The sequence below is a fragment of the Phoenix dactylifera genome, chromosome 8 (genome assembly GCF_009389715.1).
Source record: "Phoenix dactylifera cultivar Barhee BC4 chromosome 8, palm_55x_up_171113_PBpolish2nd_filt_p, whole genome shotgun sequence".
In the NCBI taxonomy this organism is placed as follows: Eukaryota; Viridiplantae; Streptophyta; class Magnoliopsida; order Arecales; family Arecaceae; genus Phoenix; species Phoenix dactylifera.
In genome coordinates this window covers 15,955,102-15,980,134 of record NC_052399.1, presented here as the reverse complement: position 1 = coordinate 15,980,134, position 25,033 = coordinate 15,955,102, and the positions used below count along the sequence as shown (strand labels likewise).

At 38.9% G+C, this 25,033-nt stretch overlaps 3 protein-coding genes across 6 annotated transcripts; 1 reads left to right on the top strand and 2 right to left on the bottom strand.

Moving 5' to 3' along the window:
• The first annotated feature begins 2,418 nt into the window (after positions 1–2,418).
• Positions 2,419–3,299, top strand: LOC103702486 (eukaryotic translation initiation factor 1A-like). The gene has a single exon (XM_008784933.4). It carries the CDS (start codon positions 2,572–2,574, stop codon positions 3,007–3,009), a length of 438 nt encoding a protein of 145 aa, XP_008783155.1. The 5' UTR covers positions 2,419–2,571; the 3' UTR covers positions 3,010–3,299.
• Positions 3,300–7,189: 3,890 nt separating this feature from the next.
• On the bottom strand, positions 7,190–18,114 carry LOC103702485. Of its 4 annotated transcripts, XR_003384755.2 has the most exons (11): positions 17,982–18,114; positions 17,659–17,841; positions 16,941–17,211; positions 16,344–16,494; positions 14,347–14,569; positions 12,683–12,774; positions 12,399–12,534; positions 9,185–9,516; positions 8,012–8,265; positions 7,640–7,931; positions 7,190–7,520 (listed from the first exon to the last, which is right to left on the bottom strand). XR_003384755.2 is itself a non-coding variant. In XM_026802749.2 (10 exons), exons 1-9 carry the CDS (start codon positions 18,029–18,031, stop codon positions 8,015–8,017), a joined length of 1,689 nt encoding a protein of 562 aa, XP_026658550.2. In that variant the 5' UTR covers positions 18,032–18,114; the 3' UTR covers positions 7,521–7,931; positions 8,012–8,014. The 4 variants fall into 4 exon arrangements, 3 of the variants coding, with proteins under 3 accessions (XP_026658550.2, XP_008783154.3, XP_026658551.2); XM_026802749.2 differs by lacking the exon at positions 7,190–7,520 and having other exon boundaries at positions 7,521–7,931; XM_008784932.4 differs by lacking the exon at positions 7,190–7,520 and having other exon boundaries at positions 7,521–7,931; positions 17,659–17,805; positions 17,982–18,109.
• Positions 18,115–20,656: 2,542 nt separating this feature from the next.
• Positions 20,657–23,285, bottom strand: LOC103702484 (bidirectional sugar transporter SWEET4-like). Its single transcript, XM_008784931.3, has 5 exons — positions 23,205–23,285; positions 22,750–22,786; positions 22,259–22,637; positions 21,830–21,949; positions 20,657–21,056 (listed from the first exon to the last, which is right to left on the bottom strand). The coding sequence occupies exons 1-5, from the start codon at positions 23,245–23,247 to the stop codon at positions 20,868–20,870; spliced, it is 768 nt and encodes a 255-aa protein (XP_008783153.2). The 5' UTR covers positions 23,248–23,285; the 3' UTR covers positions 20,657–20,867.
• Positions 23,286–25,033: the final 1,748 nt, after the last annotated feature.

Below are 25,033 nucleotides of genomic sequence, written 5' to 3'. Positions count from 1 at the left end.
CCTTCAGAACTTTAGCAAGCAATTATTGCTACTGAGATTCAGATATAGGCCAGCAGGATTAGCATCAATAGTAGGACTGGATTTAGATTCTGATATCTAGGCAAATAAGCAGTTTTCAGATCAAAATCGGAAAGGAATAGACATTGAGTGAGATCCAATTTTGCTTTAAAACATCACAGATGGGTTGAATCCTCAATGGCAGGAAAGGAATGCCAGGATCTTCCTCGGCAAAGCTTCATTAGAATCCTCAATGGCAAGTATTGGTCTCTCTTCCAAAGGACTGGTCAGTGCTGTGCAATCATAAACAACTACTAAGCTTTGATAGATGATGAAATACAATCAGATCCTTACCCAGATTTTTGTAAAGCTGCACTCTTTCACTCCTCTGACTACTGTACATTCAATCTTTTTTGTAACCTTTTCTTCTTCTTTTACTTCCGGACATCTCATGTAAACTCCTTTCTTTTCAATAAAAATGAGCGGGCAACCTCCCTTTAAAAAAAAATGTAAATCACCAACTCAACAAAGATCAGGGTCCAAACCACCAAGTCAGCAAGTCCTTATTGGCTTTCTTTCAGAAACTGTTGAATTAAAAAGCTTTTAATTTCCAACCAACAAAAAGTGAGAAGCCGGGAGCAAAGACTGATGAAGAAATGAAAGGGAACGTTTGCTAATTGCCATAGAGGAGAAGAGGGTAGCGTTGGGCTATGGATCTCAGATATTAAAACATGCTTGCTTACTGCTACTGTTGACTAATGAGTATGATGCCTAACCTTCAGAAATTAATGCACTAATTCTGTCGGAAGAAAAAAGGAAACAGGAACGACAGACAAGTAAGCACGTGGATAATTCTGATATAAAAGAATGAAGTTTGAATGCAACATTACATGGATGATGGATGGCATCATGGGGCTCCTTATCTTGTATAATATGATTAAGAAATGAATGAGGTTACTTGCATCATTCTTCATCCTCTTTTCTTTTTGCCCAACCTTTTCTCGATGAATAGGCATAATTTATAGGATTGGTCGATCACAGCCTGATCCTTTTTTAACTCTGATTTGGGAGAAGGATGGGGTAGACCCAACTTTTAATCACCATAAAGGATCGGGTGTTTTAAGTTTCCATGTTATGAAAAAAGCTGACATGCAAATGGAGCACGACATTAGAGAAAAAAAAAAGAGAGTAAGAGAAACAGGTTCATAAGGACCTTATCGGAAAAAAAAGTAGCCGAAAGGCATTATTTGAGTTTTTTGATCATGCATAAGTATACAGATCTATCCATTGTACAGATGATATGGAACTAAACTCACGCCTGCAAAAGTCCTTACAGGAATATTCTTAGTCTCCTTAGCCTTACTCAAAGTTGCTCTCAAGTCATGTGGAAAAAAGGACAGATTATACAATTGTAAGCTAGCATTCCAATTTGCCATGGCCTTTCCAGGTTCATGGCAGTAAAGTAGTCCTCACTATGAATTTCAGACAACCCAGGGCTGAAGCATGCTGACAGCTGATCGTGAAACTTTCTTGAACTTGATGCATTTCAACCTGATAGTAAAACTTGCCCTATATTTATGGAATGAGGCTTATATATGTACAATTTCAATTCATGGGCTGTGTGAATTATTGTGTTTCGACAGAGAAATTTGATCAGTCATAACCTCACCACAAGGTTAAAAAATAGGTGAAAATTTTAGGGACTGCAGGTGACAATGTAGACATCATCTTAGCATTTCATATATGCTTTCTATTAGTTTTAATTAGTTTTACTAACCTCATGAACAAATTGCTACTGTATATCTTAGCCGGCCATAATGGGAAATCTTACTAATCCAATCCCAATCTAAACGAAAAATATTGCGCTCGCTCAAACCAAATCCTCAAAAATTTCCAATCCAAACACAATTTAGTTTGAATCACGCTAGTTCAAGCATGATTGAAATCCATATGTGTGTGTGTGTGTGTGTGTGTGTGTGTGTGTGTGTGTGTGTGTACTTCAGGATCCTGTTGGAATTTCAAAATCTATCATACAAAATTACCAAATTCTAGATTAGTCCAGCTTGCTCCAGCCTTCAAGCTGCATGCAGCCAGGGTTGACAATTTCCAAAACGATGCCAGCCCAAGTGCAGCACTACCACCCCAACTCAGCCCAAATTGAAGAGTAGGCCAGGCTGTAGGACATGTTAGCCCAGCCCACGTTAGTTCTGCCGGCGAACCCAAACACTCTTCATTTGTTAATGGGCCATGAGGCCCACTCTGCCTCTTGTTGGACTGGGAGCCTCCTCTGATTCGACCGACACGTGTAGGTTTATAAATGCCCTTACCTTTACGACTCGCATACAATTCCTTGTTCACTAGTTAAGACTCGCATACAATTCCTTCTTCGCATAGGAATCGAATAATAATGATGATATATACAAATTTATACTGAAAACGGTCCAACCCCGGGCCGTCGTAACTCCAACGCAACCATCCATCCCTCCCTCCGCTCTCTCCGAGAGAGAGCCGCAAGAAACCTCGTGGGCTATCGGGAGTTGGGGTTAGGGTTCCGGCGAGCCGCCGCCGACCGAGATGCCGAAGAACAAGGGGAAGGGAGGCAAGAACCGGAAGCGGGGGAAGAACGAGGCCGACGACGAGAAGCGGGAGCTGATCTTTAAGGAGGACGGCCAGGAGTACGCCCAGGTCCTCCGGATGCTCGGAAACGGACGCTGCGAGGCCATGTGCATCGACGGCACGAAGCGCCTCTGCCACATCCGCGGCAAGATGCACAAAAAGGTCTGGATCGCCGCCGGCGACATCGTCCTCGTCGGCCTCCGCGACTACCAGGACGACAAGGCCGACGTCATCCTCAAGTACATGCCCGACGAGGCGCGGCTCTTGAAGGCCTATGGCGAGCTCCCCGAGAACACTCGTCTCAACGAGGGCATCGCTGGCGGGCTCGATGAGGAGGACGAGGGCGCTGGCGACGACTACATCGAGTTTGAGGACGAGGACATTGACAAGATCTAAAATAGATGGCTCTTCTTCGATCTTGTCCTTTTTCTCCTTCCGTCCTTCTGTTTCTGTTCTGTGAGATCTTGTCTTGCTTTTAATAGGTAAAAGCCTGAGGTAGTATCAAGAAGATGACGATGGTGGTACCGAGTTCGGGTATGCTTGCTATGTTGTAATTCTTGGTTCGGTGTTACTTGTGACAATGATCGCTGGAGTTCTTAGGGTTTATACTTTATTTTGCTGTCATCTAAAGTGAATGAAATAATAGCTCTTTATTAGTATTAAAAATTTCACCTTTATGTGTTTAATGTTCGAGTGAATTGAATGGCTTGCTTGGATTAAGTGCTGGAGTGGACCATGCAAGGAGAAATTGACGATATGATGTGATTTTAGGTAATCAGATAGATGAAAAATTGTGAATCGTGAATTTTTAATTTCCCTACAAAAAATGTGACATTGTTTTCTTTATCTGAGATTCTGAGTCATAAGTCTTTCTACTGTTCTACTTATGGCAAACGGAGGTTTATTATTTGATTGTTTGATCGAGTGCCATATTATACAATGTACAGCTTCATGAATCAATTTGCTGGTTGTGATGGATGTGATTAATACATATTTTACAGTATGCCACAGTTGTAAGTAGAAAGAAACACCATGAATTCCCCCTCTGTGGCTGTTTATTTTGGTGCTTAAATTTGGGCCATGTGTATTTTGTGATCCACTATTATTTCTTGTCCTAGAAAATTCTACTTACCTGCACTTATTAAGTGTTCTGGTGGATATAAGCTATAGTTTGTCATGATTTTGTTGTCCACACTAGTTGACATTGGTGAACTTGTTTTTGCTTTTCCTTTTTCCCCCCTTTCCAGGAATTGTATGCCTTTTTTTTGTGTGTGTGTGTGTGTGTTTTGATTGCTGGTGTTTTTGATGTTGCTACATGAACATAATGTTTGAGTGGATCTTATCCTAGGTAGGTTCACTTCGAAATCTAATTACCCTAATGGGAAAATGGATCTCATTTGTATTATTGCGCAATTTCTATCTATTATATGAGTTCCCAAACATGACTGCAGTATATCATAATTGTGTTGGAAGGCCTATCTAGGAGGTTGGGCGTTATATAGGTTACTGTTTGGCATGTCCAATGCGCATGTTTTTCCCTCTAAGAAAGCATTAACTGAAGTGATTTTTTTAGACCTCCTTTTATTTTCTAGTTTGACAGGGATTAGCAAAGAGGGAGGCTGACAAAAAAGAAAATACCTGATACAATGGTAGCAATTTAAATGTGGCATGGATTTTTTCTTAATCTTATGATAATATTGGGGTCTAAAAGTCTGGCTATGGAAGGATATTTGGATCACAAAGGAAAGAGTCCGGTCACAAACCTTATGCCATTAAAATAGTAGATATAGTCTTGATGAGTAATCTGGAAATAATTTTGGTGAATTGTGAATAAGGCAAATGATCTTTGCTTATGAGTATTTGGATACAAAGTGTTAGAAAAAGGATGGAGGGTTGGAGGATTGGATATTACTTGTGGATTCCACCAAAGATTTGATTTGTTATGGCACTTAATAATCTGTTGTGCGAGAAACCTTCTGTAGTTAGCACATGTTCTTAAGACTGGCACAGGAGGGTATGAAACCCTGAGTTTCGGCATTTTACTCGTTTGGATGAGGTCAATTTAATTTTGTTTCAGTAACTGTTTTGGTGATTTGTGAAGACAAATGGTGTTTTTCTTGGAGTAGTAAGATATGACACATGTAGGGAGAGAGTTGAGAGTAGACATCGTATCTATGAAAATGACTACTTAGAAAATTGCTATAGTTGATGTAAAGAATAATTTTCAAGGAACCCATATTACCATGGATCTGTATTCTAGATTAAATATATTTCCTACAATGTTAGGGGTTAAGTTTGTTAGTTGGCAACGTAAGTTTAACATTTAGAAATTTATAGTGAACCTTTAGTTGTCACTAAGTCTGTGTCATGGCTTATGCATGTCGTGTTGATGTTTGCATTTGGATTGTATGTCCATATCCTTGTAACAAGATTGAACCAAAATTCAAGGCTCGAGTTTTCTTGTTGTGGACATATAAGACGGAGGGAGAAATAGATCACAGGCTTTATACATTTAATGAAGAGTCTTACAATTATTTCTATTAATTTTACTATTTCTTGATTTGCATTCATTATTTGTTGGTTATCTACTAATGGCATGTTAGACTTTTATTGCATGAATACCAATGCAGGTCTAGTTAGTTTCATTTAGAAGCAATTCATTGTCGGAGTAATAGGAATAATTATAGCTCAATCGGTTCCATTTTTCCTTGATTAATGAAGTCTTGGGGTTTAACAGATGGAAAATTTGGTCATGTAAATCTTCTATTTTGCCGGAACATGGAGGGAGCTATTTGGTTCAATGCTGGTTAATTTGACAAAAAGATTATAGTAAATGCTCTTGGAGTTTCAACTAATTTTAGAAACTCTTTGATTTTTATGTTATTTTTTTATTTTTATTTCTCTATCTTCTTTGCTTGTTATTTTTCCTTGAATATAAATTTCTATATCAATACAAAAGGATGCTCAAATTCATACCTATTTATCTCTGACCAAGATCCAATAGTTGAAATTAGGATCATTATGACTTTAATAGAGAAGCAAGAAGTAAAATAATGATTTAGAGTTTCAGATAATTTAAGAAACCCTTTTATTTGGTTCCTATGTTATTCTTATTGTTGTTGTTTTGTTAATCTATCTTTTTTCCTTCTATTCTTTTTCCTTAAGTGTGATTTTTTGCATCAATGCTGAAGTATCCTTAAATTCAGATCTATCTAGTGGTGATGAGAATATTTAGAATTTTAATAGTGAAGAGGTAATTAGATTGATAAGAAGAGAGAATGGTTAAGGAGAAGAGCAAGAATGTATAACTGAGGAATGTTGGAAGAAATTCCAGCACATAATAAAACTTCTAATAATATTTTCTTAAACTGTCATTCTAGCTCTTATATAAATTTTACATTGGAGAGAGGTCTCTTCATGGTTTGCAGATTTGGCTGAACTCCAAAGTGGAAGGCAAAATGTTTCTCTTCTGTTTCACCTGTAAGGGATCCAAGATTAGAAGACCTTTGGGCAAACCTTAAGAGGCCAAGTTTATTGAATATATGGGCAACTCATCATTTTCTTTTTGTTATTCTTCATTTCTTCAAGCTTCGTCCAGCATTTTCTCAAAATTAAATTTAAATATTTTTAGTTTTGAGAATTGCAGTGTTGCATTCAAATAAATTTAGACGTACAGATCTTAGGACATTAATTGGCTTATCTCAGATGTAAACATTATGGTTCTCATGGATGTGATGTTCTGATTGTCCTCAAATAATAACAGGATATTGAATGCTTAAGCAATTTGAAAAATGACATGATTTTTTGCCTTTTAGAAAGCAATAAATTATCGTATTGTTTCAAGATGAAAACATGAAACTATAGAACCAAAGCCCCCAAACAATATAACAAAATGTAAAATGATGTCTAATTTTTTCCTTAACTTGCTATACTCTTTTATTCCTAATTTTCCTTATGTTTTAATATTTTGATTTTTTTTTTTAATTACGTTTGGTCAAATTGAAGAAGTCGAAGACAAAACTACTTACCGAAATTGGTGAAACCCAGATTAGGTAATCCAAAATCGAGACCAAAACTGAAACTTGGTATTTGAGCCTCGATCCAAATTTATGTCGATTTCCAAGGACAAAAAATTAACTAATGTACTTGTCATTGTGGGCGCTTAAGTAGTACACATGAAAAAGGGAAAATTAACAGTGGTAATTAAAAATTCTAAGTCCTCTTGTTTAGCAAATACCAAGTGTTTGAGTGTCATGGCCTCTGTTCACTGCTTCGGGGCCTTGATCTAATTTTTAAATTTCTCTTGGTATTTGGTAATATTAAAATTTGAAGAGGCAACAAATGTGAAACTAGCTCTTTTTCTGGATCATGGCTTACAATTTTTTTTCTTTTTAGCTGACATTGTTCATCAGTCATGGACGGCGCATGTAATTAAAGTTTTAGATGCAGCAACATTCTTGTATCAGGCGTAATGTTCAGTTGCAGGTAAAGGAAATATGAGAAATGAGGACAGTTCACGCTTTGTTTCTGAGGTGATAAGCCTTGATGTCTTTTTTTTCGATGCGAAGATATTACCTTGATATCAAATGATGATCTTCGGTTCCTTTACTTATGCCCAAACAAAAGCTGTACTATCAGATAAACAATCTCTTCCTTTTCCATAAGTATAATTTTGGTATTGTAGCTTTGGGAGACTCAAACATTTCATCAAATGATTTATATCCAGCTGTTCCGAGCTCTTCGGATGGTCCTTTGTTTTCCTCCCTGTAGTAGGATGATGCAAGAGGGTTGTCTGGCCCCTCACATTGAACATCATCTTTCTATGCATGCAAAGCATTTATTCTCAGGATGGCAACGAGATGAGATACTGCACTCGAGTGCACAGAAATCAACATATCCTATGAAAGCTGAACAGAATGATATTACTCAAGACTGACATTTACAAGATAAATACATGGACAACTTATGCGTGAAATTTCGGTTGAGGTCACAAAGGCCTGCATTCCACAAAGAAAGAAGCAATCACCTGGCTTATATGGCTCAACAATGTCTATGGAACTCAAGAACCCATATCCATGATGATGGAGTTCCCAGTTTAACTAATGATCTGTAGTTTGGACCATCACTGATACAGCACTATTATGTCAAAAGGGTTGTTGCATGGCCGGCTACTATATAGCAGCTGCTTCACAGACCTGCATAGAACCTGGACCTGATGTCCAATCAGCATGTCAAACGCTGTGGCATAGGCATGAGCAGGTTACTCTTCTAGCTCTTAAAGACCACATCCAGTATGCAAGAATCCAGACCTCGGCAATCTGCAACAAACTGTTGGTTTAGTTACAGACTTCTGCAAAATAGGAAAGCTTTAATAAATCATTATACCATTGTAGCACACCTCTCAAACAGGAACCTTATGCTTGTATTTGGCGCAGAGCAAGGACAGTCTCCTCTGAAGATGCAACTTCTCTTCTTTTTTCCCCATTTTATCCAGATAGTAGACAACCTTTTTAAGGGTCGTTATCACCTCTTCATTTTCATAACCCATCTCTTTCTCCTGCATGCTCAAAATTCTTTTCAAAATGGCCAATATGTCACTGTCATCCCTCCTTAATCTTGTCTGAATTGAAACTAGGCAATCAAGGGCTTCACCTGTTGATGAAGAAATGCATAATGAGCATAAATCACCAGGAAGTACTAATTTTAACAACTACCGATCAGGCTGATATGGGTCCATAATTTTGATTATGTGCTATCCAGATGCCATTTTGGCATCATGCTAAATAGGCCAAAATGGCTGGACATCTCTGCATTGTCAGTTGTAAGTTCTACAGTGCAACTTGTAGCAAACTTGAAATAGCTTTTTTCCATGCACTATTCTAAAAAATATTTATGTCATTGACCTTTTCTTTTTCCAACTTCCTTAGAAATGCATCTTCGGGAAAAAAAAGGCAATCTGCAGTGATCATTTACTTACAATTTGATCAAGTAACACATATTTATGAAGAACAAGGATTCAAAAACTCATGTAAAAATTTCTGGTAGTCCAGGCTTTTCAGTTACTTATCTAATTCAACAATAGAAGCTATATTTTGGTGTTGAAAACAGATATAGTTTCACTTCCAAATTTACTGGCGAAAGGTTCTATTCACAGCATCAGCACAAGCAAATGCAAGTGATTCCTTGATTTTAATGTCAGAATGATTAAGATTAGATATGCTAAATCATGGCGCTTCCCTTCTAATGGAAATGTACACAGACAGCTACTTCCTCTTTTATTCAGAAAAATATCTATTCCGACTCTCAAGGCATTTTTTTATGAGAGAAACAAAACAAATACATTTTTAAATTTGAAATATATTCTGTATAACAGCATATCAATCATTTCCCACTAGCAGATAGTCTAAGTTGCAAAATGTATTGCTTCTCCATTAGGCATCAAAATAAGGGAGTCATGGAGGATTTTCAGTTATATGGCATGAATGTGATTGTGCTCATTACTCTGCGAACAAGTAGACCCTACAAGTTTCTTCATTAAGTTTTCCAGTTATCAAGTATAAATGAAACAAACCTACTGGAAGAGATTCTTTTCCATATGCATTTTCACGGATGTGCAACGCTTCAATAGCAAGACTTTCAGCTTCTTCATCTCGTTTTAAATGGTATAATGCAACTGCCAGGTGTAACATTGGGGCAGTGATGGACAGATCATTTGGGCCCACTGTTTTTGACATGATATGCAAACATGTCCTTAGCAAGCGCTCTGCCTCAACAAAATTTTTTGAACGAGAATGTGAGGTTGCAAGATTCAGTAGGTGAATCACTGAACTAGGATGCTCGATCCCCTTGTACCTTTCAGTGATCAGCAAACATTCCTCAAGTAGCTCTCTGCCCTCCTGTTCCCTGAGGAAAGACAAAACCAAGCAAACCTAGAAATGTTTAAAAAGCTCGACCACCTTAATGTCAAGCACAGATAACACTAAAATTGAATTGGAAACAGACATGAAATTCCTACTCAACATGTACTGAAGATGCGAACATTTTGCTAACGTGTAATTCCAAAATATAATGCTGATCTAAAGAATTTAACGTACAAAAGAGTTTTTCCACTATAATTTTGTTCAGAAGACCAAACCTTTGACCACAGAATTTTGCATGATCTGTACAATTTTCAAACAAGAAAAACGGGGGAGAGATTGGCATTATGCATGTTAAAATTTTTGATTGGGGAAGAAACTCCAAAACATGCTGAGCTTGTAACTGATGTAGATCCAAGCTATCTGATTGTAAAATACAGACAATTCAAATATCTGAATATGTTAAAGGGTTAAACCAAAGTGGTTAAAAAGATAGGTTGTCAACATTTAACTGTGTGGTCAATCAGGTTGCTAATGCACCTTGCTCCATTCACTATTCTGTTGCCTTGTGCATTTTTTAGTACCTCCAATGAATGATCGCTAACTTAGCTCAATTCTTTGATTCCTAACATAAATGTAGGGATGGGTCTGCCTGTCATCATTTTGCAGAATCAATCATCAAAGTAACCTATCAGGCCTTAAATAAGTTAACTGTGAACCTTGGGCAAGTTCTGTTCATGTAATTGGGTCCATTGTTTGCCATACAAAACAAAATGATCCTTTTCAATTATATTAGTGATTTTTAGAACACTAGCAATGCAAACGAAAGGCACATGAAGCACTCAAGACAGCAACTCCTGACCCTCAGAGTCATACCAGACCTAAGCATGCCTAGAATGATCCAACGGAAGCCTATAGGCCATCAATATGAACTGACAGTGGACATCTCACCGTCGGAAGAATTGGATGGCACCCATATCACCATCGGAAGGTTTTCTTCTAGAAGGCTACCAGAAGGGCTACAACACAAGCACAGACATCCATGCCATCTGAAACCATTGGATGGAGCACTTATCACCAAATTCAGAAGCCAAGCCCGAGTCGAAGATGAAGAACAGAAGATCGATGGTAGGCTGTTTGCAATTAGAAGGTATCAGATAGTTGACAGATTGTCATCCAAAGTCTTCCGACAGCAACCTTCTCATTATCAGAAGAAAAATTGTTCGAGAAGCTCTCTTTTATCGAGTTTTCTTTGTTGAGATGACTTAGGACTTTAGTTCCTGATTTCTAGTCAAGTTCCAGGAGGCTCCCAAAAGTTTTCTTTGATGTAAATGGACTTCAACCTATAAATAGCCCTCCCCCCCATGCACTCAAATCAATCATCAGAGCATTAGTAATATTTTCTCTTGAAATTCTTCTCAAATTCTTGAGTGGTGAGAAACTACTTGAGACCCTGTGGTACGAGGTTATGATTTGGGAGGAGGCTTTGGTGAGAGGCCAGAGTTCCTCTGTTGAGACCATGCGAAGACCGGAGGTGCAAGACTGAAGGTCCAACAGGAAGAGGAGATGGGAGGCCTTCCAGGTATCCTTAGCTTAGGTTTAGTTCTTAATCTCTTGGCCCTAAAGCTTTAGCTTCTAGTTATTAGTTTAAATTTGCTTCTGGTTTATTTTGTTCTTCTAGTTTTAGTTTTGCTTTGCTACTTTGATCTCGTGTGGATAAGAAATCCTATAGGGTCCGTTACCGGCTTACCGGAATCAACTAAGTGAGGAAAAAAGGGATAGCACCAGCCAACCTGCAGATTGTTCAGTCTCTTCTTTTAGTTTTTTTTTCTGACAAACTGTGCAAGAAAAATCAGGAGAAAAACATGATGTTTAGCTATATTTATATGGTCAAGGCTGATTACTTTGCAGATAAAGAGGAGCTAGGTGGAATGGGGTAAAACACTTTCAAGAATCTGCTCTGGTGCTATTCTTCACTGGAATCTGCAGCAGATCCGATGTATCTGCATCTGCATAAACCTGTTCCTAACATTTTTATAGTCCTTTGAAATAATATCATAATTCAGATTTCTAGTCAGAATTTGAGTTGACAAGGGTTAAGTTTACAATATAACAAAATTGTTTGGCCTCCTCTTTCAGTTGCTAATGACCTTACTTGCCATCACTAGAATTTTTCATTATTCTTGAAAACATGATTTATTTTTCAATACTAATTTTTTTTCCCAAAGCAACTAAATCAAGGAGAAATTTTAAATTTGTGCTACAAGACACTCCAACGTCCAAGCAATAACACATAAGCCGAATTCATTTCTTTGGACGAAGTTTGCTTTACGTGAGTACATAAATGCATATAATAACACAGAACTTTCTTGATATCTAAATCTCCTAAAGTAAAACCAACATCTCTGCAAATTATGTGTTAATTACGAAACATGCTAACATATTCATAAATCTTTTCATAACCCTTGGCAGTTATAATTATGATCAGTTGTTCCAATATCATGAGATATGCAGAGAAGGAAACAAATTAACCATGAGACATGCAAGAAGCCTCCTGATCTCTTTTTTCTAAAATGTAATTATTCAGCCTGCCCCTTCAATTCATGAGTTTATGGTTCAGGAATTTAAAACAAGTTGAGATGCTTCGACGATGGATTCACAAAACTGACCAGAAAACACATTATATCTGAAAACAAATATGTAAAACAAGGGCACTGTAGGCCAAATGCATACAGGACAAATCAATGAACAGCATCATAAAAAAACAAATTAATCCCTGTAGAAATTCGTAAATAAAAACTATCCAGGCATATGCTGTAATAGAGTATAGAATACATTGACAGGATTATATTCTATTAATAACTATACTGTCATTGATTTCCTACATACTGCACTTAATCTAATGTAACATGGAGCTGTAAAATTTACCTTCCAGTAACATGGAGCAACTCTGCCAAATCAATCCTCATTTTTTCTAGAACATCATCATCTAAATTCATTAACTTAGAATCCCTTACAACTTGAAGACCTCTTTTATACATATGAATAGCTTCCTGCACGCTTCCTGTAAAATTAAGAGTTCTTAGGCAATATGTAGCAGAAGCTGTCAAAAATAATTCTCCCTAAAATTCCTCATATAGAAGATTCTGTTGACTGTAAAGAAAAGTTCTAAATTTGCCTACTGTTGCAGCACAGAGCATGGCAGAAGTTACCTTTTGCACAAAGAGCATGTGCCAAAGAACACATAGCCATTCCAGTCCTTCCATCATTTTCTCCATATACTTTTTTATATATGCATAAAATCCTTGAAAATAGAAGAGTAAAAAAAAAAAGATCACTTCTAAATTTAAAAAAAAAAGCACAGAATGAAGTGCATGACAAAGAAATTGATATGATGAATGTACAAAGAGCAGTGACTTCTAATTATCCGCTCAAACCAGAAAGATGTATAAATTCAGAACCATTATTTGCTACTACAGGTAGCCAAAATTAGAGATCTCTCAACTGGAAGCCACTTGCTTGTATAGAAATTTTAGGAGGAAAATATTCTGCCAGCCCTTGCTCTGCAGTGTGAGATTTTTATGGTAGGAAACCATGCTTCACAATGTAGGAAAGTTCCTTGGACTTCCTTCTTCAGCCTTGGAAGGGTCTAAAAGAGGACCGACTTATTAGGTGAATCATTATTGATTCTCCATCTGACAAGTGGAGAACATGATAAATTGATCATCTAAAGCTACAAACTGTGACAATGCCCCATGCATAGTGTCTGTCAATGGGGGTACAACTAATCATGAACTTCAAATTTTTCACAATCAAAATGCTTTTCAATTGTAATACATACTAAAGACCCCAGCTACAATAATGCGTTGATCTACCATCTCCACAGAAAATGTTTTTACACCCATTCCTATCCAAGGCCATATCCTTCAACATAAGAAGCATCTGTTAGCATTTTTTTTCGTTCTTTCTTTTCTTTCAAAGCAGATATTTGCATCATCCACTAAACTTAAGTTTCTAGAAACAATCATCTATATTTATCCATTTGTATTTTCCAGTCAAGCTGCCAAAAACATAAGCACGAATACTGATTGTCATTGCAAAACTTTTGTGCATGCTCACAATAAATCTGCATATACTCACTCTTTAGATGTTAATTTTAGGCCCTAGCCCACCTGAGCACCATCCATAAGCAAATCCAGTATTTACTCTCACCATCATGAATGTCTTCCTGCTGATTTATTGAAGTTGCTATGGTGTATGCTATGTGAAGATATTATTTGGCTAATCAATGAGAGAAGAATTGCAAATGCAAAGAGATTTTTTTTTAAAAAAAAACTGCAATGTGCTTCTAAGTACTAAAGTGAGAACTGACAAATTATAATGATACTCTATTTATCTAGAAGAGATTCTTTTCGTAAATTCTCTTTTCACGCTATGGAGTCATAGTTGATGATGGAGCTGGCTTAGGTGCTTGACTGAGTTAAAGCAAGCTCATAGGCGACCTATCAGAAGACCAAACATATCATAATAAAAGTAGGACTACAAATAATTAGGTGTATCAGCATTGATAGTTTTGCAATGGAGAACATCATTTTTTGTAACCGCGCAGGCAAAAAGAGTGGCTTGCAGTAAGAACTGCAAAAGAAAAATATTCGAAGACCTATCAATGGAGAATGACACTAGAAGATTGTAAAAACAATAAATAGAAGCAAAAATTGTAGACTAAAAGGAAATGATATATGTAAAGCATATATTAATACTCGTTTGTGATTAATGGAACCCAAATAAAAACATATTATACCTTTCACAAAATTAGCCAAGTACATCAATTTGAGGCTTGTTAATGGTCTGAAAATATGCTGACAGATTATATTACCTGCTAAAGCATGTTTCAGCATCTGTTGCCTTTCCTTCGCTGATAAAAAGATTGCCAAGGGCAAATAAAGGTATCACAAGCTCCTCACTTTCTGCTCCTCTGTTCTTCTCCGAAATATAAACAGCCCGGTGATAAATTGTTATGGCTTTAGTGACCCTTCCAATTAACCTTAAGACTTTTGCCATTCCCATAAGTGGTGTTATGAGAAAAGGACTGTTCTTTCCTACAAAATTTTGCTGTATTAGACACTCTTTTTAACAAAGAAATGAAAATAACAAATTTAAATGAATGGCTTGATCTGTAAGCATCATCCTTAACGCTTGGTATTTTATGTTACACAACAAGAGATAGTCAGCCTAAATCAACACCATATCTTATAAACATGCACAAATATAATGAATTATAATGAATATAATTCTTTATATGACTTGTATTATGTAAAATTATTGAAAAAATATGGAAGAAATAATGCAACAAACTAGATGGGAAGTCAATTAACTATGGCATGTCTATGGCGCTTGCTTTTTGGGAAACTATGTTGCATGCATACTTCAATCCAAGGTTCACCGTCTCGGTACCGGATCCCGTCCTAGTACCATCCTATTACAGTGTCGGTATGCGATACAGTGAGACAGCATGGTATCCCAAGTGTCAGTGCGGTACAAGACTGCATACCGGTATGGTACGGTACTGATTGGTACAACAAATCTTGCTTTAATCAATTTCACCATGGAGTGCTAGAAAGTAGACACATGAAAGCATTATGATAATTTAGTTTTACATGTCATAATGTACGTGCCAAAACTATTTGCCTTTGTTTCCAAAATCATGCATCAAGACATCCAACTCAACATGAACTGATATGTTATAAATGTGCAAGCTGACCTTTATCTACCATCCCTGCAGCCGCAGCCCCTTCCCCAGCCCTGCTTCCCAAATTCCCCCAAAAATAACCATGAAAAAAAAAGAATACTACCATTTGGATGCCATGAGCCCCAAAACCATTTTTTATATTCCTATCTATCATTATTGTCCTTCTTTATTCTCATAGTGTTGACATAGCTATTTTCATTCCTTGACAATCACTGTTGCCCTTTACTTTTTTTTCTCCTCTTCATCTCCACCACCTCCAAGTCAGCACCAGACCTGCTCTTCCCTCCATTTCATCCACCACCTCCTGTCTTTCACTTATCCATTCAACCTTCTCCACCATTACAGTCAACGACCTGCTGCATATCCTCATTCCAAGCTTCCTTTATGAGTAATTATAATGTGTTGGCATAGGTCTAAGTGGCAGCAGCTGCATTGATGGAGGAGTAGAGTGGAGATATAGAATGCTTGTAGCAATTTCTATGAAATAATTGTTAAATTGTGTTAAACTTGATTGAATTGTTGAACTTCTAATGAAAATCATTTATTCATTTATCTCCTAATTCATGTTATGGTGAAGTGAATATAGTCTTGTTAGATCAGTCCCAAAGTTCTATATACTCTTGGATTTCCTGCAAAATTCTAAGGGACAGATTTTAACAGTTGAACAAAATATACTGAATTCAAAGGCTTAATATTATATTTCCAGCAGGCCTCATAGTAGTGTTCCTCACTTGTTATTTTCTCATTCCATATAGCTATTGGTGCCAAATTTTATTGTGTGAGATTCAAAGATTCTTAAATCTTGTCACTGTATCCAAATACATAAACAACATAGAAATCTCCATATAACATAGTTAAACAAATAGCATATCCTTAGAAACTGGGCTATAAATTCAAAACAATTGTCCTGATTGGCCGATATATATTGCTAGCTGTTCAGCACATTGGGACATATTTAGTAGGATCTCCTATGGTTAAATCACAACCAAAATGGTACCTATATTTCTACACTAGCAACTAAGACCGTAAAAGCACCTCATGCTCCACTGCAAATATATAAACTATCATATGCTAAAAATCACTGTGCAATATGTTACCGAAACAGTTACAAAATCTGTACTTACCAAACTCTCTCTCAAGAATTTTGAGGCCTCTTTGGTATACGAGAATAGCATCCTCAAACTTCCCCAAAGTTGTGAACATACTTCCCATATGTATTAGTATTGAATCCACTAGTGGGTAGCCATCATGCAGAGCACCCACTATGTCATTCAACTGTTAATCACAAAAACACGTAGAAATATATCAGCATTGCATAAAAAATAAGAAATACCATCAAATAGAGTATATCTGGAATGACAGAAATCTTCAAAATCCAAGTAATAAAATGATGTTTAAATGAATTATGCTGGTTTTGAAGAGATGGCTTTTCCAGTGTACAATTTGTAATGTTTGGTATGTTTTAAGATATATGAAAAACTAATGCATCATAGCTATCCTAGAAAATTTTAGAGCCTGACATATATGACACTTTGAGTTCTCTCCCTCTCAAATTATTAGGTACATGTATGCGTAGTCATATGCAAATCACATGCATTACAAGTGTGAGTTGTTAATCTGCATGTTTTTATACTTTTTAGTTTCTTAATAAGAGAATCTATCTCAAACTGCTTATGAAGAACAGCTTTGAACCATACACAATCCAGAGTCAATAAAGTTACCATATCAAGTAGATGCTCAACAAACTTAAGGTTGCCGACACCTATGTATCCCAAAGCTATAACATCTAGAATAGCAGCTTGCTCTATGCCTTTAGCCCCATCGTCGATCTGCTCCTTCACTACTTCATAATTTGCTTGAAGTAAGTCTATGGCATCCTCTTTATTTCCCATTTCAATCTTCGTTCTGACTTCAATAAAGAAATCTTGAATCTGTCTCTCAAAGTCCTCCATATCATCCATGTTAACATTTTTCCTATCAAGCATCTTTGAACTGCTAACAATTAATTTGCGGAGTACTTGTTAGTCCCAATTCAAAATATATGTGAATGGAACTGTTACATCACATAGGACAAATGAAGGCAATCATGAATCAACATAGAAAAATTTTAAATGATTCATTAAAAAACTAACTATAATATCTCTAGAATTAGAGAAACCCTTAAATGAACTCCTGACTTACAAAGAACTTCTCTTTCGAGCAAAGATCTTGTTTTAACGAGTAGATGGTTATTTAAGTAGAAATCCTCGATCTAAAAGTTAAATCAGGGGGTGGGGGATGCTATTTCATTTGATAATCCCCTTTTTTTCTTGTAAAAATAACAAGCATATTACAAGAAATCAGGAAGCTTGTGCTTCTAATATGCAAAGGCCGCCACAATATATTTATTTGTGCGTGACATCCATGTAGAACAAATTTCAAAGTAGCTACATTTCCCACCTCGGTAAATTCTCGAGACCGCAGGAAAGATAATCTTCTTCAAGAGCATAGCGTAGCTTCAAGAACCCTTTCGTAGAAAAGCACAGCAATCCAGGCCTCGCAATGACGTCGGAATTGAACTCAAATTTTCTTGGAAAAACTGCAACACTGTCACCATAGTTTGCACAAGAGATTGGCGTATTGTTATCAAGTCGACGTTTCAACAAACAGATTGTTAGCAGTGTGCGGTACACAGCTATTCGTCAGCCCCCCGGCCATCGAACAGATCGTGAGCAGGCTAGATAGATGTGAAAACCCTGGAAGAAAGAATTATAAAAGCGTACCTCCGTAGCGAGAGTGCAGGGGAGGGGAGATGGAGGAGAGAAGCGGCCATCGTATTTCGCGGGAGCTCGAGTCCGGCGTCAGGGGGTTTCCTTCGCGAAAGCAAGGAGGATATCTCAAGCTCGCTAGACGCTAATCCAGCCCGTGTTAAATGACTAGAACTCCAGGGGTGTTGGCCTTAATTGTATTACTGGGCCTAACGGGCCGGCCCGGCCCGTTTTCATGTTAACCCTGCCCTAATTCTCTTGAGAGAGTAGTTGTTTTTTTTTTTTTTCGCGCTAAAAACGGGTTTCATACAATACGTGTACGAGTACACTCAATAAAGTCAAAAAAACACTAACTCACGGAGTGCCAGTGGCAGCTCCCCCTCCTCCATCCAAAGGGTGTACCCTGAATGATGAGCCGCAAAGGCAGCCACCCAATCGGCCGCTCCATTGGCTTCTCTGAATATATGTTTGGTTTGGACGGCCACCCCAACCCAGCACATCACCCCTATATTCCGAACCAAGAGATAGTCTATACCCTCACCCCTCAGCCCCTCCTGGATCCAACTGATTGAGAGTAGTTGGATCCCCAGAAAATAACAAGAAACTAGTTTGGCACCTTCCCTATTCTCCAACACACACACTCTCTCTCTCTCTCCGTACTTCTTTTGAGAGTACCAACAAATTAGAATTTTGATCAGTCATACATTTGGGAAACATGTCCTAAGGACTTTGAGTCCAAGACTTGCTCCCGGATAGAGGAACAGTGCAGCTGCTAAGATATATTCTACTCTGCAAGTGAGTATAAATTATAAACATCAGCATGGTTTATAAAATGGAGTAGAGTTGAGGTGTAAAGGGAGCTGGAAATTGAAAATTTTAGTTGCGGGGGATGAGCATAATGCATAGTGAAGTTTGAGATTTGCATATTTAGTTTAGATGCGGATTGCATTGATTATTCTAATTGTTACACATCAACTGGCTATTACATTTTCTTTCAAGCTTGCATGCTATTTAAAAGCAGCATGAAATAATATGGGCCGATCCTAACCGTGTTGACATCGTATTGTACATGGCACAACTTTCCATACGATAGCTTGCGATCGATGAATTTGCAAACTATTGCAAGATACATCTTTTTAGCTTAACCTCGAATGAAAGGGGATCCGGATAGATTACCTCTATAGAATATGAACTTATGCGATATATGTTTCCTCTGAAATTGAAGTGCATATTTCTCGTCTTCTTTTATGGTGTGGTAACTATGTGTCCAGATTTTCTCTAATTCAGACCTAAACTCATCACAGCGCCTTCATCACCATCATATTTCAGATATTCGATGGCCTGACTTGTGAATTTTTTTGCAAATAGTTGCTGATGGCTCATTGCCAACTTTATTGTAGACAAGCTCATAATAGTAAGCTATTGTGTTTGAAGAATAGTTTTGGCCAAGAACATTTTTATTGGTGGTCTGGACCACCTTCCGACGAAAGTAGTATACTAAGCAGATGTGGGGCGAGGATACCTCTCAGTGTCTGATGTGTGGGGACGACGAGGCGGTAGACCACATGTTGTTCCAATGTGCGTGGGCAAAGAGAACATGGTGGCTTTCAGGGCTCCCACAAGGGGCTTGGAGTCAAAGAAATCAGTTCGTTCATGTTATCCGGCATTGGTCAGGCAATCTTCAGCAGTGCCACGTGGCCACTGGAGCCACCTGCACTACTTACCAGATCTGACTGGCTAGAAATGCTTGGATTTTTTATGAACACAGTTCATCCTCGAGGTTTGCGGTGGAACGGGCTCGGGTACAGGCAACGGCGCTCAGTCACGGTACCTCTACAGGAGGGCTTTTGATAGCTCCGGACATCTGCGACTCCCACTTAGCTCAGATAGCGCCACGTGTGATGTTCTTCACCTGGGAACCCCACCCTTGAGCTTCCTCAAAGTTAATTTCAATGGATCTGTTTTCGACGGAGGGAGCAGTGGGGTGCGGATTTTGTCATCAGGGACTCTAGGTCGAGAGTAGTGGCGACCAGCAGTTGTCAGCTATCTGATATCTCGATCCCTGGTGCTGAACTGCAAGCCGCATGGGTCAGTCTTTGATATGCACGAAATGTCCTGCAGGCCAGCTCCATTATGATGGAGGGAGACTCGGCCACAGTAATAGAATGGATCTAGGGGGGGCCAAGCGGAACTGGGGCGAGCCACTCCCTGATTCGAAACATATGGGCTATGGGTAGGGATAGGGAGGCTTTCCAGGCCAAACATTTGTTTAAAGAGGCCAATAAAGCCACGAATTGGGTGGCTGCTTACGCAACTAGCCACTCTAGGAGTATGCCATGGACTAAGGAGGGAGAGTTGCCTAGAGCACTCTGTGATATTTTGTTCTCTAATTATGTTGGGTGTGTTCGTACCCGAGTGGTATGAATCACCCGCTTAAGCAACAAAAAAAAAAAGGGAACATTTTTTATATCGATGATAATTATCATGTGTGTATTACCCAAATGTACATCATTCTTATTTTCTCGATGGCAGATGCGGACACATCACATCCATTTGATGACAATCAGATTTGGATTCGGTTATCCAGCTTGGTTGGATGAAGACTGACTCGCAGGCCAAGACCCGAGAGAACCCGATCGACCTAAACTAGATGTAAACCAAACCTCTTGCTATGGTTGGTTGGCTGGAAAACAAAGAGCAAACAATTTTCTTGATGAAAGATGGAGAACATACATGAAATCATGAAATCTTGCAAGAGTCCCAGACATGGATACCAACTCAACATGATACCTGCAATTGACATATTGAAAGGCAACGGAGAAATCCCTAAGCCCTTCGGGAAGGGTTTTATACCATTAGAGTGGCGTGGAGCTCTCATGGCATCTCACGCACTTCACCTTATTAGTGGCCATTAGGAGGTGCATTGCCGATCTTGTTCGTCTCTCCCTTCACCACCACCACCTCGGCCAATCCCATCTCAGCGGCCGCGGCCTTCTTATTCGCCTCCAGCTGTTCCTTGGTCGACTTGCGGTACATGACGTGCAATACCAGTTGTGCCACCGCAAATATTACTCCGAGGGCGTTTGGAATCTGCCGAGCAAACGAGTTCAACTTCAAGACGGGCGAGATTCATCAGAATGCATTAGCTCTTATATATCATTTCTTATATCTTAAATTATAGGAAAACTCATTCAATTTTGATACTTGCTTGATTTCTGTAAGTCGGAAATGAATCCAAGAGAGATGTAGGCTGGAGTTACAGAAGCTAGCGAAAATGTACCATATATTTTGATTACAGAAATATTCTGATCTTCAACTTCAAGATATATAAGAAATATCGAGCCAGTTCCCATCGCCAAACAGAAAAATGGTTCAGGGATGGGACTGGGCACGATGTATCAGCACTCTAAGATAAGAATGGTTCTTTCGAAGGTGCAACAAAGCTAGTTCACCTCAGTCTTGGAGATGGAATTAATATCCACACCATCAAGAATATTAATCTGTCTCAAAACCTCTAACAAGGCGAAGGATGTTTGCTCTGGCGGATGCATGGTATAATTCCGAGCTGAGAGACGACACGATTTGGGCCTGAGTGGAACTAGAATAAATCCAAATGCAAATTGACCCTGACATCAATGCTGCATCAAAACAAACTCATGATGCCATGCAAGACCTGGCATGACCCGTTTCAACTTTATTAATGACCTTATTCGTAACTTCCTTAATGACTTTACTCGTAGCATTTAAGCTCCATTGACACGTAGGCCGCTCCAAATTTGTCGTGGAAGATTGGACCCCGAGAGAGAGAGAGAGAGAGAGAGTCTTACAGTGACGTATGGAGAGAGAGAGAGAGAGAGTCTTACAGTGATGTATGGGTCGAAACGGATGAGAGCATAGGCAGTCCAGCAAGTGCCGTTGAAGAAAGAAGCTAGTGAGAGAAAGAGAGGCATGAACTCCACGCTCCTTGTCTTTATCACCATTTTCTGCCAACCAGAATCGAGAGCCATGTAAATGCACATACATACATCATCCCACACATAGCACTCGCCACATTCCAAGATCTGCATGTATGCCAACTCATCCAAGCTTTCCATACATGCACATGGACACGTAGCATTCATGATGACAAGTTATTCTTGATGCGAGCATGCAAGGCATCATATCAAACTGGCATGTTATTTTCATCACATAGAAACATATCATAATATCATAAGATTCATAACGGTCATGGTGATGGTGGTTACGAGGACAAGCATATATAATAAGAGAGCTGGTCTTGGGCATGCACATACCATGACGGACAAGGGAGAAGCATACATCATGGCACACAAGAAGACGCAGACAACGCCGACGATCAAGGAGCGACGCTCATATGTGTGGGCAAGTATCAGAACGAGCAGGGTGACGATGCCGACGAAGGCGATCTCACCGAACAACATCGCAAGCACCACGAATCTCTTGCTCCCCTGGGAGTAGAGGAGGAAGAGGAGCACGAAGGAGAGCTCTATGATAACTCCTGACCCATTAATGGTTATGACCAGGATGCTATGGGGGTGCACCATGGGCAGCCCATACACCACCCACATCATGCAGTTGAGGAGGGTGGCTAGGTAAGGGAATGGAGAGAATTCCTCCACCGAACCCTTCTTCCGTATTCTCATGAAAGTTGGCCTGTGATCCAACAACAGAAATCCAAATCAATCTTGCAATAAAAAACTTCTCACATGTATATATTGAAGACTAATTATCAAGTGTGTCAACTTCCAAAAAGAGCGATGCTTACACTGGGGACAAGAACAACCCTAGTGCAATTGCATTTCCTGCATCAGCGCACACAGAAAAAAAAAGGTAAGAAAAAGGATAAAACTATCAGTTTCAAATTATTTAGAAAGCAATAGATAGTTTATACATCGAAATGGTGCGACAAAGAACAAGCTGCGTCACTAGATTAAATCCGAAACGAATGGAAACAGATGTTGTTTGCTTATTTTTAGAGGGCAAGGCATCATGACATTCACTTTTGTAAAGAGATGAAACCAAAAACAGTGTCGATACAAATGAAAAGGACATAAATCAACACACATGAACGCATCGAAGGTCTCTTATATCATTGTGGAGGTTTAAGATGGGAAGTCAAGCAGGAAACCATCTAAGAATATTTAACATCATCTAGTTGAACAGAAAACGAAACAGGCTACTGCTATATCAAAAAAAAAAAAAAAAGTCAACTCGACACACCAAGAATCCCGACCGCGGTCCGGATGACTTCCAGCGAAACCATGGCTACTAATCTCAGCTGAGTGAAGAAGATAGCTTTAGGGGAAGGGGTGGGGCGCCAGTTTATATAGAGGATGTAGCCTGGCCTCTGTCATTTTATCCAACTTCCTTTTCCGGGGTTTTGAAGTCGGGTTAATTTAATTTGCCTTGTGATATTTAAGTGGCTGGATGTAGATAGAATTGAACACTTGGAGGGGCGGCGGAGTTAAGAAAAAGAGGAAGAGGATCAGGACAATGGCACTTCCTTCAAGAAGTTCAAAACCCAAGTGCCGACCACCCTATTCCATTTTTCAGTCCGTGATTGCTCCCACACTGGATTTATTTTGAACTGTGAACCGACTCGGACCGAAGTGGCCGAACCATAGTACAAGAAAGCTTCCTGCCGCCTACCAACTCCGTCTCATGGTGGTTACTACGAGGACTCACGTGTATTTAGTTTCATATCGATTATTTACTGAATAGATCTTAAATATTTATACAAGATCAAAAAAACTTAAATAGTATCTTCCGGCTAGTTATTTTGAATGAGATCTTGGGTTGTTACAAATGGTATCAAAACGGACCCAAGCTATAATCTATGTGAACTAGATGACACTGCAGTACAGATCCAATGAGACTGACTACAAGCCGATCGTGATGTTTGTGAATAGATTTGAATGGATTTGAATCTTTAGTAACGTTGGAACTTGAATGGAGAGAATATGTGAGGACCCATATAGACGTGTGGGTCCTACGTTGTTATGGTTACGGTGCCATTTCTGCCATTATCTTGGAAGAAAAGAAAAGGAAGAAAAAAGAAAAAAAAAAAAAAAAAGTAGTTACATGTGAGAGTTACTACCCCATGAAATCCCGGCCAACTAGATACGTGTCGACTAGAATTCAGGAAAAAGATTTGAAACTTGGACAGCTGGGCGACCTAAAATTCAACGGCCACGTGTCAACACGTGTCAAGCCCTTGCTCACCCACGAAAGAGTGCTGATCGCGAGTGATACTAATAGCGTGATGTTGCTATTTTGGTCGTATTTATCTTTTATTCAAAAATTATTCGATCAAAATTAACGTATGTACATACATCACAAAGTTATATATATGAGGGTGTCGTCAAAAGTTTTTGATGCTCCTGGAGTTTTCTGTGGACCCAACATGTCATTAGGCTTGGATGCAGGGCAGCATGTTGCGTTGCATTGCATCATCTTTTGGGATTATGTGCATTTCGGCTCATCCATTCTCCTTGGGATGATGAGGGGCGAACATTGAAATGGATAGCCGGGCTCAACTGGGTTCCGGAAAAAACAAGGATTTGCCTCTGAATTCCACTATCTTACGTGGGAAAGCAACCACTTTCTCCGCTGATGTGAGTGCCCAAGCAAGTGTGGGGAAAGGTGGGAAACCCAGTGATCGTTGGACCTTTTTGACAGCCCAATTAAAAAAATTACTCCAATAATAGTATTGCCAGGGAAACCAACATGTTTTAGGCGCAGGATGAACGGTGCAACGATGCTGGTTGACTTGGCGATCGGCTGCTCTAGTTGAGCCCAATAGAAACCGGTGGCAGATGGCCGCTGCCAAGATTTTGGATTGATGGCCACGCTCTGATATGAAACAGTAAAAACGAAAAATTTCTCTTGCCGGAGTGTGTCCAGCAAAAGACTCTTCGTTGCTTAAGTCAGAACGATGCTCATAAACTAGAAGGAGATTCCTAACAACCTATAGGGCATCCGAGCACTTATCTCAAAAATATCCTAAAAGTTGGTTGTACATGCGAAGAAGAATACGTATTGTAATGGAA

Coding starts and splice junctions, on each gene's coding strand:
- LOC103702486 (XM_008784933.4), top strand. CDS start 2,572: ATGCCGAAGAACAAGGGGAAGGGAGGCAAGAACCGGAAGCGGGGGAAG.
- LOC103702485 (XM_026802749.2), bottom strand. CDS start 18,031: ATGGCCGCTTCTCTCCTCCATCTCCCCTCCCCTGCACTCTCGCTACGG. Junction 14,570..16,343: donor AATTCTTGAGAGAGAGTTTG/GTAAGTACAGAT, acceptor AAAATTTTGTAG/GAAAGAACAGTCCTTTTCTC. Junction 12,775..14,346: donor GCTGAAACATGCTTTAGCAG/GTAATATAATCT, acceptor TCTATTTTCAAG/GATTTTATGCATATATAAAA.
- LOC103702484 (XM_008784931.3), bottom strand. CDS start 23,247: ATGGTTTCGCTGGAAGTCATCCGGACCGCGGTCGGGATTCTTG. Junction 22,787..23,204: donor GACCGCGGTCGGGATTCTTG/GTGTGTCGAGTT, acceptor GCGCTGATGCAG/GAAATGCAATTGCACTAGGG. Junction 21,950..22,258: donor CTTCTCCCTTGTCCGTCATG/GTATGTGCATGC, acceptor TCTGGTTGGCAG/AAAATGGTGATAAAGACAAG.